General features: G+C 35.5%; 1 protein-coding gene across 1 annotated transcript in view; it reads left to right on the top strand.

Moving 5' to 3' along the window:
• CATSPERB (cation channel sperm associated auxiliary subunit beta) overlaps nucleotides 1-18,665 on the top strand; it is a 131,561-nt gene that overhangs the window by 98,426 nt on the left and 14,470 nt on the right. The window contains exons 18-22 of the mRNA XM_033850710.2: nucleotides 1,471-1,809; nucleotides 8,468-8,607; nucleotides 10,774-10,971; nucleotides 11,712-11,822; nucleotides 15,122-15,232. Of these exons, the coding sequence (XP_033706601.2) occupies nucleotides 1,471-1,809; nucleotides 8,468-8,607; nucleotides 10,774-10,971; nucleotides 11,712-11,822; nucleotides 15,122-15,232 (899 nt within the window). The remainder of the gene's footprint in view (nucleotides 1-1,470; nucleotides 1,810-8,467; nucleotides 8,608-10,773; nucleotides 10,972-11,711; nucleotides 11,823-15,121; nucleotides 15,233-18,665) is intronic.

The raw sequence follows: 18,665 nt of genomic DNA on the forward strand, positions 1-18,665 counted from the left end.
GTAATGTAAAACATGGTGACTATAGCTAACACTGCATTGTATATTTAAAAGTTGTTAAGAGAGTAGATCTTAAAAATTTTCCTCACGAGAAAAAATGTTGTAACTGTGTGTGGTGATGGATGTTAGCTAGATTTTTGTGGTTATTATTTTGCAATATATACAAATACTGAATTGTGTTGTACACCTGAAACTAATGTTATATATCAGTTATATCTCAAAAAAGGGGGGGGAATCAAGTGGTCAGCATATATGATAGTTAATGCTATGAGATCAGATGAGATCACTGGGAAAGCTAGTGTAGGTATAGAAACGAAAAAGTCTGAGGTCCAACAGTTAGTGGTCAGAGAACAGGAAGACCAGATGCTCTGCTAGGAGAAGAACTAAGAGAGAGCATGTCTCAGAAACCAAGTGAAGAAGGTACTTCAAGAAGGAGGGAATGATGATGCTGTGCTACATGCTGCCAAGAGGTGAGGTAAGATGAGGAGAGAAAAGTGCCCAATGGATCTGTGTCAAGTCATTGGTAACCTTGATAAAAGCTATTGTTGGGTGGAGTCATGTAGACAAAAGTCTGATTGGGTTAGGTTTATAAACTTCTGAGAGGCGAGGAATTGAAGATAGTGAATAAAGGCAGCCCTTTCAGGGAATTTCACAATGAAGGGGAGGAGAGAAATGATGTGGTAGTTGGAGGGAATGTAGGAAAGGATTTTTGCTGGTTTGTTGAAATGGGAAAAATTAGAGCGTGTGTGCATAATAAAGGGAATTATGAGATTCTCTTCTGACTACTTCTACTTATTTTTTCAGAATGAGGTGAGTATCATTGTTGACATGTTTCAAAAACATTTAAAAATGATGACTTCTCTCTCCTTCAAACAGCCATCTTTTGGCTTCCCTCATATCCTCTCTGATGGATTTTCTCCAGTCATTTCTTCTTTGTTTCCTTTGTGGAGTTTTTTTTTCCTTCCCATTTTTACATGATGGTGTTCCTTATGGTCCTGCTCTCAAGCCTCTTTTCTTCTAAATCTTCATGCTCTTCTTAAGCAATCAATTATTCATTTATTCAACAACTATTTATTGAGCATCTGCTATGTAATAGGCAGATCTTTAGGCCCTAGGGAAAACACTAGCTACATTATCCTTCTCTTATAAAATCACAATAAAGACTCTGGGTTATTAAGGCTCTTACCAGTTCTATGGTAAAGAAATCAGATTTCTTATAATTACTTAGCGCTATGTGTTTTTTTTCCTGCTGAGAATTTTATAGAACTAGTTTCACAGTAAAAACTGTGCTTGGCATATTTGCAATACACTTTCTACAAAATAATTTGAATTATAACCTGAAATCTGGCAAATGTGTCCTCTAGCTAAGACCATAATTTAAAAACTCAACTAGTGTATTCCTCAGTTATGTCCACCAGTATTACTTGGAGAACATTGGCTGTTTTATTTTATACCAAATCATTCCTGTTTTAGCTTCAGGTGTTACTTCCTCATTTCAAGATTCGGATATAGAAAAGACTGTGGTGATTCCCGGTTACAGCAGCTTCCTGATCACAAGGATTTTAGATAATGAGAATGCTTTAGCTATCGCTACCATGCCTGAAACAGTACCCCACAATATGACCTTTCTACAAGGCTCTTGGTTCTTATACAACTTTGGGCAAAGGGATGGACGAACATGGAACATACGTTCAAAACCGTGTAATTACTGGTTTCAACAACATGATGATTCACTATCCCTCAATGTCCTGAAATACATTGATCTGGGGAAATCTCATACTTTAAAGATTAAAGTCATACCTAATACAAAAGGTAAGTTTATTTTTATTGGAAAATATCAAACGGAAATGTTATTACTTTTCTTGAATGTAAAATATACTCTTTGATATTTCTTTTATCTTTGGTTTCTGTAGTAGGTGGCATTCTACCAATAACAGTATTAGCTCTAATTATTGAGCACTTATGCAAAGCTCTGTATTAAATGATTTTTTTATTCATTTTAAAATTTAATGTTTGTAACAACCCTAAAAGTCTAGATTTTAATCCTTATTTTATAAATGAGCTTAAATTACCAGCCCAAATATACACAGGATTTTAGTTTAGATTTTTGCTGCCCTCTGAAAAGAAAACATTACAATTACCTTTGTGTTGTTATAATCATTTCAAGTATTTATTTTAAGCCAAAAAAAAGACTTTTAAATAGAATTCTATACTTTGCTCCATTTTTCAAGATATTTATTTATTACAAAACTAATATAAAACTTACTAAAAATGATGGGGAAATGGCACGCTGGAAAGAAATAAAACAAAAAATTTTAGTAAATTACTGAGCTAGAAATTGAGGGAAAAATATGGAAGGAAGGGGAGGGAAAAAAGAAAATCCTGTCACCAGAAATGAAAAGGGAACCAAAGTCGAAAAAATTAGCTAATATGTGGCTCCTGGAAGGTTTTGAGGCTCAGACATAGGCCATATAGGCAGTGGGATGAATTTTAATGCCCAAGCATTAGTAGAAGATGTAGACCTTTAGACATTTCTACCTTGTGGTAGGAAGTTGGAAATGAGAACATTAAGTAAAGCTGGAACCATCAAATTGTGAAGGGTGAAGCGAGGATAAGGAAAATGCTACCCAACAACTCAAAGAAAGAGGTAGGGAGATTGTCATCTCCACGGAACTCAAAGAATTTCTTGTAAAAAACCCAAACTCCAAGACTGTGTAACACCTAGATACTACCCACCAAATACAAGAATCCCAAACTGAGACATCATTAAAATGCCTGGGTCCCAGCATAAGGAAGCACAAAACCCTCTGTAGGAATACTTTCATAAACAAGGTAACATGGAATTCCACAGAAAAATCAATCTTCATGAACATAAATTGAGGGAAAGAATTTTAAAACCATGTAAGGAAATGACCCAACATAAGAGAAGCTCAACAAGCATAGGAAACAAAGTTTTAATCTTGAGTTGATGGAAAAATCAGAAAGACACTATAAAAACAATTGTAAAGTATAAAATATGTAAAACTCTTAAAGAGATAAAAGAAAGCATATGAACCATAATGAAAGGACAAAACACTATTTAAAAAAAAACAAGCTTATTTGAAAAACATAACCAAGTGCAATTTATAAAAATAAAAATTATAGGCTTTGAAAAAAATTGGAGACAAGTATTTCTATTTCCGTCAGTATTGTGAACTAAATATTCTGAAAAAAAACTTCTTTCTGAAACCCTTAGAATCCTTTCTCTTTGATTATATGACTAATTGTCCGTATTTCCTTCAAGTAATTTTAGGGTTTTAATTTTATGGCTTTAACTTTCCACCTAATTATTTAATTTATCTACACTTTGTTTTGGTGTATTACAGGTGGTTAGGTAGTTGTTCCAACATCACTTATTGAATAATGTATTTTTTCTTCACTGATTTTTAAAAACAATGCAATTTACCTATTATTTTGACCATTTCTGGGTTTTAAAAATTCTGTTCCTTTGTTATTTCTCTGTATTCCAGTACAAATCCCAAATGTTCTAACTATTGTAGCTTTAATTGTATTTAACAACTAATTTGTTATATTTTAAACTTGTTCAGTTTGAAGAAACAAATAATAATCAGCAAATCAACTCAGTTGCCTCTTTGAAGAAAAACCTAGTCCATGCTATTCAAGATGTGGTTCCTGGACCAGCTTCATTGGCATCACTTCGGTGCTTGTTAGAAATGCACAGTCTTTGGTGGTTGCAAACAAATTTTAGGTTTTCTTTTGTATTTCTGCGAAAAATGCCAATGGAATTTTGATAGGAATTACAATCAATCTGTAGATTGCTTTAGGGGTATGGACATTTTAACAATATTAATTCTTCCAATTCATGAACATGAAATGTCTTTCAGCTTATTTGTGTCATCTTCAGTTTCTTTCACTGGTGTCATAGTTTTCAGTGTACATGTCTTTCACCTCCTTCGTTAAATTTATTGCTCTTTTTTTTTTTTTTTTTTTTTTTTTTTTTTTTTTGCGGCACGCAGGCCTCTCACTGCCACGGCCCCTCCCTCCACGGAGCACAGGCTCCGGACGCGCAGGCCCAGAGGCCACGGCACACGGGCTCAGCCGCTCCGCGGCATGCGGGATCCTCCTGGACCGGGGCACGAACACGCGTCCCCCGCATCAGCAGGCGAACTCCCAACCACTGCGCCACGAGGGAAGCCCTATTTTGCTCTTTTTGATGGTGCTATAAATGGGGTCATTTTCTTAATTTCTCTTTCAGCTAGTTCATTGCTAGTGTACAGAAACACAACTGATTTTTGTGCATTGATTTTTTATCCTGCAACTTTGCTGAACCTTTTTATTCTAACAGTGTTTTGATAGAGCCTTTAGGGTTTTCTAAATATAATATTCTGTCATCTGCAAACAGACACAATTTTACTTCTTCCCTTCTGATTTGGATGACTTTTTTCTTTCTTAATTGCTCTGGGTAAGTCTTCCAGTACTGTGTTGAATAGAAGTGGTGAGGGGGAACATCCTTGTCTTGTTCTTCATCTTAGAGGAAAAGCTTTAAGCTTGAGTATGATAAGTATGAGTATGATGTTAGCTATGGACTTGTCACATATGGCCTATATTGTGTTGACGTACGTTCCTTCTAAACCTAATTTGTTGAGAGTTTTATTCATGAATGGATGTTGAATTTTGTCAAATGCTTTTTCTATATCTGTTGAGATAATAATTTTTATCTTTCATTCTGTTAATGTGGTGTATTCGCATTAAAGACCCTGAGTAGCCAAAACAATGTTGACAAAGAACAAAGCTGGAGGAACCACACTTCTTAATTTCAAACTCTATTACAAAGCTATATTAACCAAAACATTATGGTAATGGCATAAAAACAGATGCATAAACCAATGGAACAGAATAGAGATCCCAGAAATAAACTCATGCATACACAGTCAACTAAGTTTTGACAAGGGAGCCAATGGAGAAAGAATAGTTTCTTCAATAAATGGTGCTGGGAAAACTGGACAGCCATGTGCAAAAGGATAAAACTGGACCCCTATCTTACACCATTCACAAAAATTAATTAAAAATGGATTAAAGACTTAAATGTAAGACTTGAAACCATTAAAATCCTAGAAAAAAAAAAATGAAGGAAAAGCCCCCTTGACATTGGTCTTGGCAATGACTTTTTTTTGGATGTGACACCACAAGCAAAGGAAATAAAAGCAAAAGTAAACAAATGGGACTATATCAAACTAAAAAACTTTTGCACAGCAAAGGAAACAAAATGCAAAGGCAATCTTCAGTAAGTGTGCTGGGAAAACTGGACAGCTACATATCAGAGAATGAAATTAGAACACTCCCTAACACCATGCATAAAAATAAACTCAAAATGGATTAAAGACCAAATGTAAGGCCAGACACTATCAAACTCTTAGAGGAAAACATAGGCAGAACACTCTATGACATAAATCACAGCAAGATCCTTTATGACCCACCTCCTGGAGAAATGGAAATAAAAACAAAAATAAACAAATGGGACCTAATGAAACTTAAAAGCTTTTGCACAGCAAAGGAAACCATAAACGAGAAGAAAAGACAGCCCTCAGAATGGGAGAAAATATTTGCAAATGAAGCAACTGACAAAGGATTAATCTCCAAAATTTACAAGCAGCTCATGCAGCTCAATATCCAGAAAACAAACAACCCAATCCAAAAATGGGCAGAAGACCTAAACAGACATTTCTCCAAAGAAGATATACAGATTGTCAACAAACACGTGAAAGGATGCTCAACATCATTAATCATTAGAGAAATGCAAATCAAAACTACAATGAGATATCATCTCACACCAGTCAGAATGGCCATCATCAAAAAATCTAAAAACAATAAATGCTGGAGAGGGTGTGGAGAAAAGGGAACCCTCATACACTGTTGGTGGGAATGTAAATTGATACAGCCACTATGGAGAACATTATGGAGGTTCCTTTAAAAACTAAAAATAGAACTACCATATGACCCAGCAATCCCACTACTGGGCATATACCCTGAGAAAACCATATTCAAAGAGAGTCATGTACCACAATGTTCATTGCAGCTCTATTTACAATAGCCAGGACATGGAAGCAACCTAAGTGTCCATTGACAGATGAATGGATAAAGAAGATGTGGCACATATATACAATGGAATATTACTCAGCCATAAAAAGAAACAAAATTGAGTTGTTTGTAGTGAGGTGGTTGGACCTAGAGTTTGTCATACAGCATGAAGTAAGTCAGGAAGAGAAAAACAAATACCGTAGACTAACACATATATCTAAAAAAAAAAAATCTAAAAGTCTAAAAAATCTAAATTTTTAGATCTAAAAATATAAAAAAAAAAAAAAAAAAAAAAAGGTCATGAAGAACCTAGGGGCAAGACGGGAATAAAGATGCAGACCTACTAGAGAATGGACTTGAGGACACAGGGAGGGGGAAGGGTAAGTTGGGACAAAGTGAGAAAGTGGTAGTATATATATGGACATATAAACACTACCAAATGTAAAATAGATAGCTAGTGGGAAGCAGTCGCATAGCACAGGGAGATCAGCTCAGTGCTTTGTGACCAGCTAGAAGGATAGGGAAGGTGGGAGGGAGGGAGATGCAAGAGGGAAGAGATATGGGATACATGTATATGTATAACTGATTCACTTTGTTATAAAGCAGAAACTAACACACCATTGTAAAGCAATTATACTCCAATAAAAATGTTAAAAAATAAAAAGGAAAGGCAGCATGTAGAGTGGGAGAAAATATTTGCAAACCATATATCTGATAAGGGGTTAATATCTATAATATAAAAGGAACTCATACAGCTCAATAGCAAACAAACAAATAATCCAATTAAAAATGTGTAAATGACCTGAATAGACATTTTTCCAAAGATATGCAAGTGGCCAACAGGTATATGGAAAGGTATTCAATATCACTAATCATCAGGGAAATGCAAATCAAAACTATAATGAGATATCACCTCACACTTGTTAGAATGGCTGTTACAAAAAGACAAGAGATAGTTAAGTACTGTTGAGGATGTGGAGTAAAGGGAACCCTTGTGCACTCTTGGTAGGAATATAAATTTTTTCAGTCACTGTGAAAAATAGTGTGGAAGTTTCTCAGAAAAGTTAAAAATAGAGCTACCATATGATCTAGCAATCCCACTTCTGGGTATATATCAAAATCAGTATCTTGAAGAGGTATCTGTACTCCCACTTTCATTGCAGCATTACTCACAATAGCCCAGGTATGGAAACAACATAAGGGTCCATCAACAGATGAATGGATAAAGAAATGTGGTATATATGCACAAAGAAATACTATACAGCCATAAAAAAGAAGGATGAACAACATGGATGAACCTGGAAGACATTATGCTGAGTGAAATAAGCCAGAGAAAGACAAGTAGTGTGTGATCTCACTCATATGTGGAATCTTAAAAAAAAAAAAATGTCTAACTCATAGAAATAGAGTGCCAGTTGACAGGGGCTGGAGGATGGAGAAAATGGGCAGATGTTGGTCAAAGAGTACAAACTTCCAGTTATAAAATAAATGTCTTGGGGATATAATACATAGCACGATAACTATAGTTAATAATACTGTACTGTATAGTTGAAATTTGCTAAGAGAGTAGATCTTAAGTGTTCCCACCACACACACACACACACACACACACACACACACAAAATGTGAGGTGGTGGCTGTATTAATTAACTTAATTATGGTAATCATTTCACAATGTGTAAGTACAACAAATCTCCACATTATACACTTTAAAAATATACAATTTTATTTGTCAGTATACCTCAATAAAGGTATGAAGGGGACAGGATGTGGAATCTCAGCCCCATCCTCAGAACTGTTAAATCAGAATTGGCATTCTAACAAAATCCCCAGTTATAGTTTAGGAAGCACTGGCCAGATCACTTTGGTTTAAGGGAAACAGCTAGAGCTGAGACTTAGGGCAACTTATTTACTACTCAGCTCTGATTTACTAATTAGTAAAGATGGCAATTAGATTACATGGTCTTCCAAATCTCTCTTTCCATTTAATTTCTCAGTATGGAGAGGTTGCAAACAGAGGCCCTGAAGGCAGGAAATGGCCTAATGACGTATTGTGTTAAATGCCTAGGGTTTTTCTCTTGGCAGCAACTGATTGACAGTCCTTTAAATTGAGCGTGTATTCTCAGTTTCTCTACTGAGTTAGCCAACTCAGTGTGACCAAGACTATCCAAGTGACTGCCTTCGAGAATCTGGCTGAGGAATGAGGGGTGGAGGGGAGCAATATTTCTGTGAAAAAAATTAGGAGAAAATATTTGCAAAGTTAAATTTTTCTAAGAACTATTAAAGTTAACTCTGTATAAATAGATTCTGTAGATGTTCTAGAATTCTGATCAGCCAGTCATTATGAAATTGCTTAAAATTTTCATGTTCACTCTTGGCTTTGTTTCCAAAGATGTTCAAACACTTGAAATCCCACTACTGAAAGTAGTCGTTGGAAACCCAAATTTGTTGGAAGTTAAAGTTGAAGGCCATTTTGATGACACTGATAGTTATCTAATGGAAATTTCTGCAGCCAGCAAAACTTTACGTCAAGTAAGTTTTTCTTTAATTATTAAAAAATATCTATGGATTATAGAAAATTTAGAATATAAGATAAGAAAAAGAAGGAAATTTTATGCATAATCCTACCTATCAAGGATGACTAAACAGTTTTAACATTTTGGGAATTACGAAAAGGCTGTATGTCATAGAGATTAAAAAAGTGAGCTCTGGAAAAGACTACCTGAGTCAGTTTTCACTGCTGGTACTGTTTTTGTGAGCTTAGGAAAGTTACTTTACTCTAAGTTTCCTCATCTATAAAATGGAAGTGATACTAATAATACCTACCTCTTAAGATTGTTTTGAGAATTAAATGTGATAATTCAGGTAGGCCATCTAAAACAATGTCTGGCACATAGAAAATGCTCAATCACTATGAACTTACAGTATTTTCCTTTTTTCCCCCTAAAACTGGGAGAGCATTGTATATACAGTTTTAAAAATTTGCTCCTTCCACTTAATTATATAGTTTAATCCCTTTGTGTCAATAAATATTTTTCAGCAAATTCTACAATCTGTTTATCATGAAAAATTTCAGATATAGACAAAAGAAGAATTTCCATATACCTATTTCTGAAATTAAACAATAGTCAAGGTTTTGATACTTCTGTTTTATCGTCTCTAATTTTTTTGGTTTATATTCTGACATAGTTTTAAATGAATAGCAGACATCATGTCATTTCACTCCTATATGCTTCCATACATATCTCCAAAAAATATGTGTATTATCTCTCACATAACAAGAATGCCATTATCATCCCTGAAATTTTTTAAACAAATTTTTTTTTGGTACCCTATAAAACCCAGTCCATAATCAAATTCCCGCAATTTTCTCAAAAAAAAAAAAATGTTTAGGGTTGGTTTGTTTGAATTGGCATCCAAACAAAAGTCACACAGTATGTGGTTATTTATTAATCTCTTAAGTTTCTTTTAGTTTAAGGTAGGTATGACTCCATTTTCTTCCCCTGCCATTGAATTGTAGCAATTGAGTCAGTTATGTTGTAGAATCTCCAGTATTCTAGATTTTTCTGTTTACTTCCTTATTTCTTATTGAACTAGTGCCACCCACCCCAAATTTCCTTTAATAATAGAACCCTGCTTAGATTCTGGTTCAATGTATTTTCGCAAAAATTCATTAAAAATAGATTATTTTTAATGGCTTACAGAGTATAGAGATGGAGGCAAAACTACTAGAGCCTACTATATCAGTAAAATTATTAGTATTTCTACATTTTTTAATTTCAAGAAGTACTTAAAAATTTCAAACAGAATTTATCAAATTTTGTTGAATATTTAATATCATGCAAGGTTCAAATATGGCTTTTGTACATAAATTTCTACTAAAAACATATCTTTGTGAAATACAGTGGTTGCTAAGTGAGTATCTTCTTTTCAAACTGTATACCAATGGAAGTTATTTTACTCATATTATCCAAGCAAATGTCAATGCTCATCAATGAATGAGGGAAGCCTTGCCATTCTAAGTTGGATTTACATTCAACTGCATCCAATAATAGTGTTTATTTAATAATAAACACTTGATCCTTGCTCATTTCCAAATGTCACCCACAGGCAATTAGATTGGAATGTATTTCTTCCTGGAAAAGAATATGTCTTCTGTTAAGATTTATCCTCAAACAGATCGTTATGATCAAACTTATGATTCTATTTCTGTTTTCTATTATCATTCTTTTTCTATTTCTTTTCATTTTCATTTTCTGTATTCTTTACTTGGGTACTGTGCTAGTTTGCCAGGGCTTCCATAACAAAATACTATGGACTGAGTGGCTTAAACAACAGAAATTTATTTTCTCACAGTTCCAGAGGCTAGAAGCCAAGATCAAGGCATTGGCAGGGTTGGTTTCTTCTAAGGCCTCCCTCCTTGGTCTGCAGATGGCTGTCTTCTCCCTGTGTCTTCACATGGTCTTCCCTCTGTGTGTGTCTGTTTTCAAATTTCCTGTTGTTATATGACACTCATCATATTGGATTAGAGCCTACCCTAATGATCTCATCTTAACTTAATTGCCTCTTTAAAGGCCTTATCTCCAAATACAATCACATTCTGAGATACTGGAGGTTAGGACTTCAACATATGGAGTAGACACAGTTCAGCCAATAACAGTTACTTTAAATAACCTTCATTTATTTGGATATTTCCAGGGTTCAACTTCACTGGCGTTTATTGTGTGGGGAGCATCGACTGAGTGTCTTGTTACAACATTCGTGCCAATGTTGAAAAGCAGCTGTAGTTATCTCAAGTCTATGCATCACATTCCTAGTGAAATTATCCCATTGGAAGACTGGATGAGTGGAGTTCACATGGACAGTCAGGGTTTTAATATGATCAAAGTTTTGCCAGTAAGAAACCTAAGCAGATTGTTTGAAGGGTACCAGTGATAGATTACTTTTGTATGATCGGCTGGCCATTCAGTCTTAGCATTTCTTTCCTGAAATGCTCAAAACACTCCAGTTATTTTTCAATCCTCATGTCATTTTGAGGATACGATGACTAAAATGTGAAAACTTTCTGAAATAATGATTTTTCTTGGTAACTTAGTCTTATCATTATTAATATCACATTTTATGCTATATTATGGTGGCATAATCTTGGGCTTTAACAATATATACAGTTATTTGCCCTTAAGTTGACTCATTCTCATCCTGAGCTGATATATCTTACAGGTCCCATTTCAATATAATAACAATTTTAATTTTTGCCTTGTCAGACTCTGTGACTCTTTTTAAAATATCTTTGTTAACTTATTACTTATCATTTTCTTTGTGACAAAAAAAATAACCAAACTTGAAGAATTATTTACTAAATATGTCACTAAGCCTCTTTATAAGGTGTTTAAACTTTATTGCATTGACTTTATGACAGCTACTTTAGGTTCTAAAACATTTTTCACTTATTTACAAGGTCCAAGTTGTATTACCATGGGTTGAGGGAGTGCTGGGGAAAGAGAAATTTACTTAAATACCAGGAGCTGAAAGTGAAATATTTGTTTTGAAAGCCTTTCTGGAAAATCAAGATTTTTAAATGAAAGACTTAGTAAATAATAATGAATTTTACACTAACTTTGTTTAATCATTTTCAGATAAACTACAGGCCTCCCTCTAATATGGGAATAGCTATTCCACTTACAGATAATTTTTATCATGCAGATCCTAGCAAACCCATACCAAGAAACCTATTTCACAAGTCAAAGGTAAATATTTTTTCTGCAAATATACTAGTATTCATTTGAATTCAAGAAATCATTCAGTAAAATTACACATGGACAGACCTAGCTGTGGAGATTAAATGAGAAGGTGCATTAAGCATAACCTGCCCTGATAACATCACTACTTCTTCTCTCCCTCCCTCTCCCCCTCCCCTTCCCTCTCCTCCTCCCTCATTACTACTACTACTACTACTACTACTACTACTACTACTACTACTACTACTACTACTGCTATCCCTGTTTCTCCTCCTACTGCTGTAGCCTTTTCTTCTCTTACTGCTACTCCTGGATACAGTTTTGGAACCAAGAAGTCTAAATGGACTCTTTCCCCTTGACCTCTCCCTAGCTCCCATTTGAATTTCAAAGAGCATAGATAGAGTGAGAACATTGTTTTTTAAATGAAAGGGGCCTCAGACCCATCTCACAGCTCTGTGAAAGGAATGATGTCCAAAAAGAGAGAAGAGTGTTTGCTCCAACATAGACTCATTTGAACTCCTGCCGAGGATCCGCCTAGAAAATAACCAAACCCCAGCAGCACTCTGCCTCTCTGGAGTCAGGGAGAGCAAGGTAGAACAGAGAGAAACCACTAGGCTCAAAAGAAGAATACTTCAGGACTTCCTTGGTGGTCCAGTGGGTAAGACTCCGAGCTCCCAATGCAGGGGGCCTGGGTTTTATCCCTGATCAGGGGAACTAGGTCCTGCGTGCAGGTCGCAACTAAGAAGCCCGCATGCATATGTAACTAAAGATCCCGCGTGCTGCAGTAAAGACCTGGTCCAGCCAAAATAAATAAATACTTCTTTTAAAAAGGAAAAGTACATCATGGGGTGGCTTCCCAAGGAAACATCACAGATACCTGTAATATCTCTCTTGAGAAAAACACACCTAACTGCATATACATATGGACAAGCAGACATTCATATCCATTCAGGAACATACACACACACGCAAAGACAGAAAATCGTTGTTTCTTTTGTTCAAAATTCTTCATCATCTTCCCATCTCTTTCAGAGTAAAAGCCAAATTCTTACAATGGTTTATAAGGTCCTCTGTGGTTCAGCCTTAGCTTCACATCTGACCTGATTTCCCTCAGGTCACTCTGTTCTGCACACATTGGCCTCCTTGCTGTTCTTCAAGTATACCAGACATATTTCCACCTCAGGGTCTTTAAGTTTCAAAACTTTCCTCTGTCTGGAATGTACTTCTGCCAGATATCACATAGCGCATTCCATCACCATCTTCAGATTTTTGCTTAAATGTCACCATCATTGTGAGACCTTCCTTGGCCACTCTATTTAGGATTGTAACCTCCACCTCCACTGATGCCCACTCCTGTCCCCCTTCCCTGCCTTATTTTTCTTCACTGCACTTTTACAATTTTACATATTTTACCCACTTATTTATTGTATTTCATTAAAAGGTAAGCTACATAAAGCAGGGTTATTGTTGGGTTTTTTTAAAAATCTATTCTATTCTCTACAATATCTTTAGTACCCAGAAAAGTGCCTGACATAGGGAGTGCTTAAAAATTGTTCAACAAATGAATAATACACATTTATACACATATGATTACACACACACACACACACACACACACACTCACACACACACAAGGTTGACTTCTTGTTGAATCTTGGATTTCAAGGTAAGCAGCTCTGCTCCAGGCAATGAGCAACTCAAATATTGAATTCTTCAATTGCAGTTTCTTCCAAAGATAAAGTCTGATACATCACTAGATGCAAGCCTCATCTATTGAAATATGAGTTTAATATATTTACATGGAAATCCTTCGTTTGGATTTTTTTTTCTTCTGGATTTTCTTGGGAGTTGAATAGGAAATGTATCTAATTTACACATAAGTAAATAACAGGTTTGGGGGGGGCACCTTTTATACATTCAACAAATGTGAATTTCAGCATTTCCAGAGTTATCAGAAACTGTACAAACAGATATTCTCTGGGGAGACAACAGTGAACAAGATAAACATGACATCTTCGTGGATCTTTAATGGGGGAGAATAAGCTTTAAAAGTTATACAAATTAAATAGCATCATCTAGTGGAGCAGACTACTCAAAATTTATGTAATTCTGCCTCTGATCACCTCAAAATATAACAGCTGGGAAAAAAGTACATCTGAACCAACACTGTGACTTCTTGTTATGCTGACATCATCCCCTTACTAGACAATCATGTGTGATGTCATTCCACATACAGAGTTGGCAGTTAGACTCTCCAAGGATAAGCAGACAACTGTAAAACAACAAATATTTGAAGAAAACTTCCACAATAAAAAAGAAGCATAAATCTAAACAACTAAAAAACTCATGCCTTGGAAAACAGTATCATAAATACAAGCAAACTTTAGAATAAGCAAAATAATTATTTCAGAACAGTTTAGGTCATATTGCAACCATGAAAAAAAAATTGGAGACAGACATCACACACAAAAAAAAGATGTCAGAAATTTAAAATGTAATCATGAAACAGTTCAAAAGATTGGAAGAGCTGAATAAACCTAACTAAGCAGCAAATTAGTTCTGAAATTAGATAGTGGTGATGACTGAATAACATTGTGAGTATACTAAGACCCACTGCATTGTACACTTAAAAATGGTAAATGTTATCTCAATAAAAAGAAGAAAAAAGAAGCAATGAGGACGAGAATGGTAATCTTAAAAGAAGTAGAAGGAAGAATAACGTTTTTAGAAATAGAGTTGATTATCAAAATCAAAAGCCAGTTCTTTGAAAAAATGAATAAACCAATAAAAAAACAAATAAAAACCAATAAACCAATAAACCAAGCAAGAGTGATCAAATGAAAAAATGAATGACAAGTGGATAGTTATAGCGGAGATTTTAAACAGCCTTAGTAACTGCTATGAGGAGAGATACGTACAAAATGGTAGGTTTGGAGAGTATCCATAGTCAGCAGCCCATCATATCAAGTCTGTTCTTTTAGGTCTCAGTTTCCATGCCAGCGATGGAGGTGGGCATCTTAATTACTGCATTCAGAAAGACACAGGCTTTCTGGGTCCCATGCATGTTGACTATCAACTGCCCTGAGGAAAACTGGCAAGCAGCTGAGTGATACTTGGGTTCATTCCAAGCAAATAGACAAAATTCAGAAATACTGTGCTTTTACCTTATTATTAATGGATTTTCTCCCTTTTTAACTTCTCAGGGATTTTATTCATTCAGGTAACAAATATTTATTGCACATTTACTCAGTTTGCATAAATCCTGCCACCAAAAAAAGCACATCAACCTATTTTAATTCTATTTGCAGAAATCTGGTAAATTCAAACAGTGTGCAAATGTGTCTACTCGGGAGGAATGTAATTGCACAAATGATCAGAAGTTTTCACATGCTGTTGCTTTCTCAGATTGCAGAGAAAAGGTAAGATAATCTTTAATTTCCTGAAGACAGTATTTTCATATTAATAAGACTTTGAAATGCACATTTTGGTTAAACATGAAAACTAAGACATAGAAATACTGTTTTATTATGACATAGAATTAAATATGACATAGAGCTAAAAATATTTGAATTTAAATGTCCCCAGACACAGCAATTAACCTCATCTGTAGAACAGAATAATATCTGCATTGCCTTGTTCATTTCACAGGTTCTTATAAAGATACACACACACACACATGCTTCTATCTATGTGAAAACAATGTATAACCTGTCAAACGTTACACTAGGTTATGGTGAATATTGATTCATTTTAAAAAGTATTGACTATCAAACATGTATCAGGTTCTGAGAATATAGAACTTAAAGCTCAAGGTACTAGTGACAAAATAGAAGACAGTATAATATGTTGGTTAGGAGAATGGGTTCTGTGTCAAATACTTCCTTCTGTTAGGCTCCAAACATTCAAACATGTATCAAGTTGATGTTGGTGTCTGCATTAGCTGACTTACCTGTGCACTTGGTATAACTGTCGAGTAGATCTATTTCAAAGGCCTTGTTGGACTGTATACAGCATTATTTTAAATGATTTTGTACAAGGATAAAATCGCTTACTATAATACTGGGCATAGAGTCAGCAGTCAATAAACTATGAGGGTTGCTATTGTATACCTCCACAACTCCACCCTTGTTGAATTCCAGTATTTCTTGAGAATTTACTGTCTACCATGTACTGCTCTAAGGCTTCTCCATAACTTGTCTCATTTCATTTGAGGCACAGAGAAGCCTGGTAATTTGCTAAAGACCACATCATTAATATGTGATGGAGCTAGATTTGAACTCCAGAGCGTGAGTTTAATGAGTTTGGTTGAAAGATCATGACTGGGAGGGCAGCCAGCAGAAGCAAGAAGAACTACAATACTGCAGCCTGTGGAACAAAAACCACATTCACAGAAAGACAGACAAGTTGAAAAGACAGAGAGCTATGTACCACATGAAGGAACGAAATAAACCCCCAGAAAAACAACTGAATGAAGTGGAGATAGGCAACCTTCCAGAAAAAGAATTCAGAATAATGATAGTGAAGATGATCCAGGACCTCAGAAAAAGAATGGAGGCAAAGATCAAGAAGATGCAAGAAATGTTTCACAAAGACCTAGAAGAATTACAGAACAAACAAACAGAGATGAACATACAATAACTGAAATGAAAAATACACTAGAAGGAATCAATAGCAAAATAACTGAGGCAGAAGAATGGATAAGTGACCTGGAAGACAGAATGGTGGAATTCACTGCTGTGGAACAGAATAAAGAAAAAAGAATGTAAAAGAAATGACGACAGCCTAAGAGACCTCTAGGACAACATTAAACACAACAATATTTGCATTACAGGGGTCCCAGAAGGTGAAGAGAGAGAGAAAGGACCCGAGAAAATATTTGAAGAGGTTATAGTAGAAAAATTCCCTAACATGGGAAAGGAAATAGCCACCCAAGTCCAGGAAGCACAGTGAGTCCCATACAGGATAAACCCAAGGAGAAACACGCCGAGACATATAGTAATCAAATTGGCAAAAATTAAAGGCAAAGAAAAATTATTGAAAGCAGCAAGGGAAACACAACAAATAACATACAAGGGAACGTCCATAAGGTTAACAGCTGATTTCTCAGCAGAAACTCTACAAGCCAGAAGGGAGTGGCATGATATACTTAAAGTGATGAAAGGGAAGAACCTACAACCAAGATTACTCTACCTGGCAAGGATTTCATTCAGATTCAATGGAGAAATCAAAAGCTTTACAGACAAGCAAAAGATAAGAGAATTCAGCACCACGAAACCAGCTCTACAACAAATGCTAAAGGAACTTCTCTAAGTGGGTAACACAAGAGAAGAAAAGGACCTACAAAAACAAATCCAAAACAATTAAGAAAATGGTCATAGGAACATACATATTGATAATTACCTTAAACGTGAATGGATTAAATGCTCCAACCAAAAGACACAGGCTTGCTGAATGGATACAAAAACAAGACCCATCTATATGGTGTCTACAAGAGACCCACTTCAGACCCAGGGACACATACAGACTGAAAGTGAGGGGATGGAAAAAGGTATTCCATGCAAATGGAAATCAAAAGAAAGCTGGAGTAGCAATTCTCATACCTGATAAAACAGACTTTAAAATGAAGAATGTTACAAGAGACAAGGAAGGACACTACATAATGATCAAGGGATCAATCCAAGAAGAAGATATAACAATTATAAATATGTATGTACCCAACATAGGAGCACTTCAATACATAAGGCAACTGCTAACAGCTCTAAAAGAGGAAATCAGGGCTTCCCTGGTGGCGCAGTGGTTGAGAGTCCACCTGCCGATGCAGGGGACACGGGTTCGTGCCCTGGTCCAGGAAGATCCCACATGCCGCAGAGCGGCTAGGCCCATAAGCCATGGCCGCTGAGCCAGCATGTCCGGAGCCTGTGCTCCACAACGAGAGAGGCCACGACAGTGAGAGGCCCACATAACGCAAAAAAAAAAAAAAAAAAAAAAAAAAAAAAAAAAGAGGAAATCAACAGTAACACAATAATAGTGGGGGATTTTAACACCTCACCTACACCAATGGACAGATCATCCAAACAGAAAATTACTAAGGAAACACAAGCTTTTAATGACATAATAGACCAGATAGATTTAATCGATATTTATAGGACATTCCATCCCAAAAGAGCAGGTTACACTTTCTTCTCAAGTGCGCATGGAACAGTCTCCAGGATAGATCACATCTTGGGTCATAAATCAAGCCTCAATAAATTTAAGAAAATTGAAGTCATATCAAGCATCTTTTCTGACCACAATGCTATGAGGTTAGAAATCAATTACAGGGAAAAAATATGGAAAATACACAAATGCATTGAGGCTAAACAATACATTACTAAATAATCAAGAGATTACTGAAGAAATCAAAGAGGAAGTCAAAAAATACCTCGAGACAAATAACAATGATAACACGACATTCCAAAACCTATGGGATGCAGCAAAAGCAGTTCTAAGAGGGAAGTTTATAGCTATACAAGCCTACCTCAAGAAACAAGAAAAATCTCAAATAAACTATCTAAACTTACACTTAAAGGAACTAGAGAAAGAAGAACAAACAAAACCCAAAGTTAGCAGATGGAAATAAATCATAAAGACCAGAGCAGAAATAAATGAAATAGAAACAAAGAAAACAATAGCAAAGATCAATAAAACTAAAAGCTGGTTCTTTGAGAAGATAAACAAAATTGATAAACCATTAGCCAGACTTATCAAGAAAGGGAGGGAGAGGACTCAAATCAATAAAATTAGAAATGAAAAAGAAGTTACAACAGGCACCGCAGAAATACAAAACACCTTAAGAGACTACTACAAGCAACT

The sequence above is a fragment of the Tursiops truncatus genome, chromosome 2 (assembly GCF_011762595.2).
Source record: "Tursiops truncatus isolate mTurTru1 chromosome 2, mTurTru1.mat.Y, whole genome shotgun sequence".
Classification (NCBI taxonomy): domain Eukaryota; kingdom Metazoa; phylum Chordata; class Mammalia; order Artiodactyla; family Delphinidae; genus Tursiops; species Tursiops truncatus.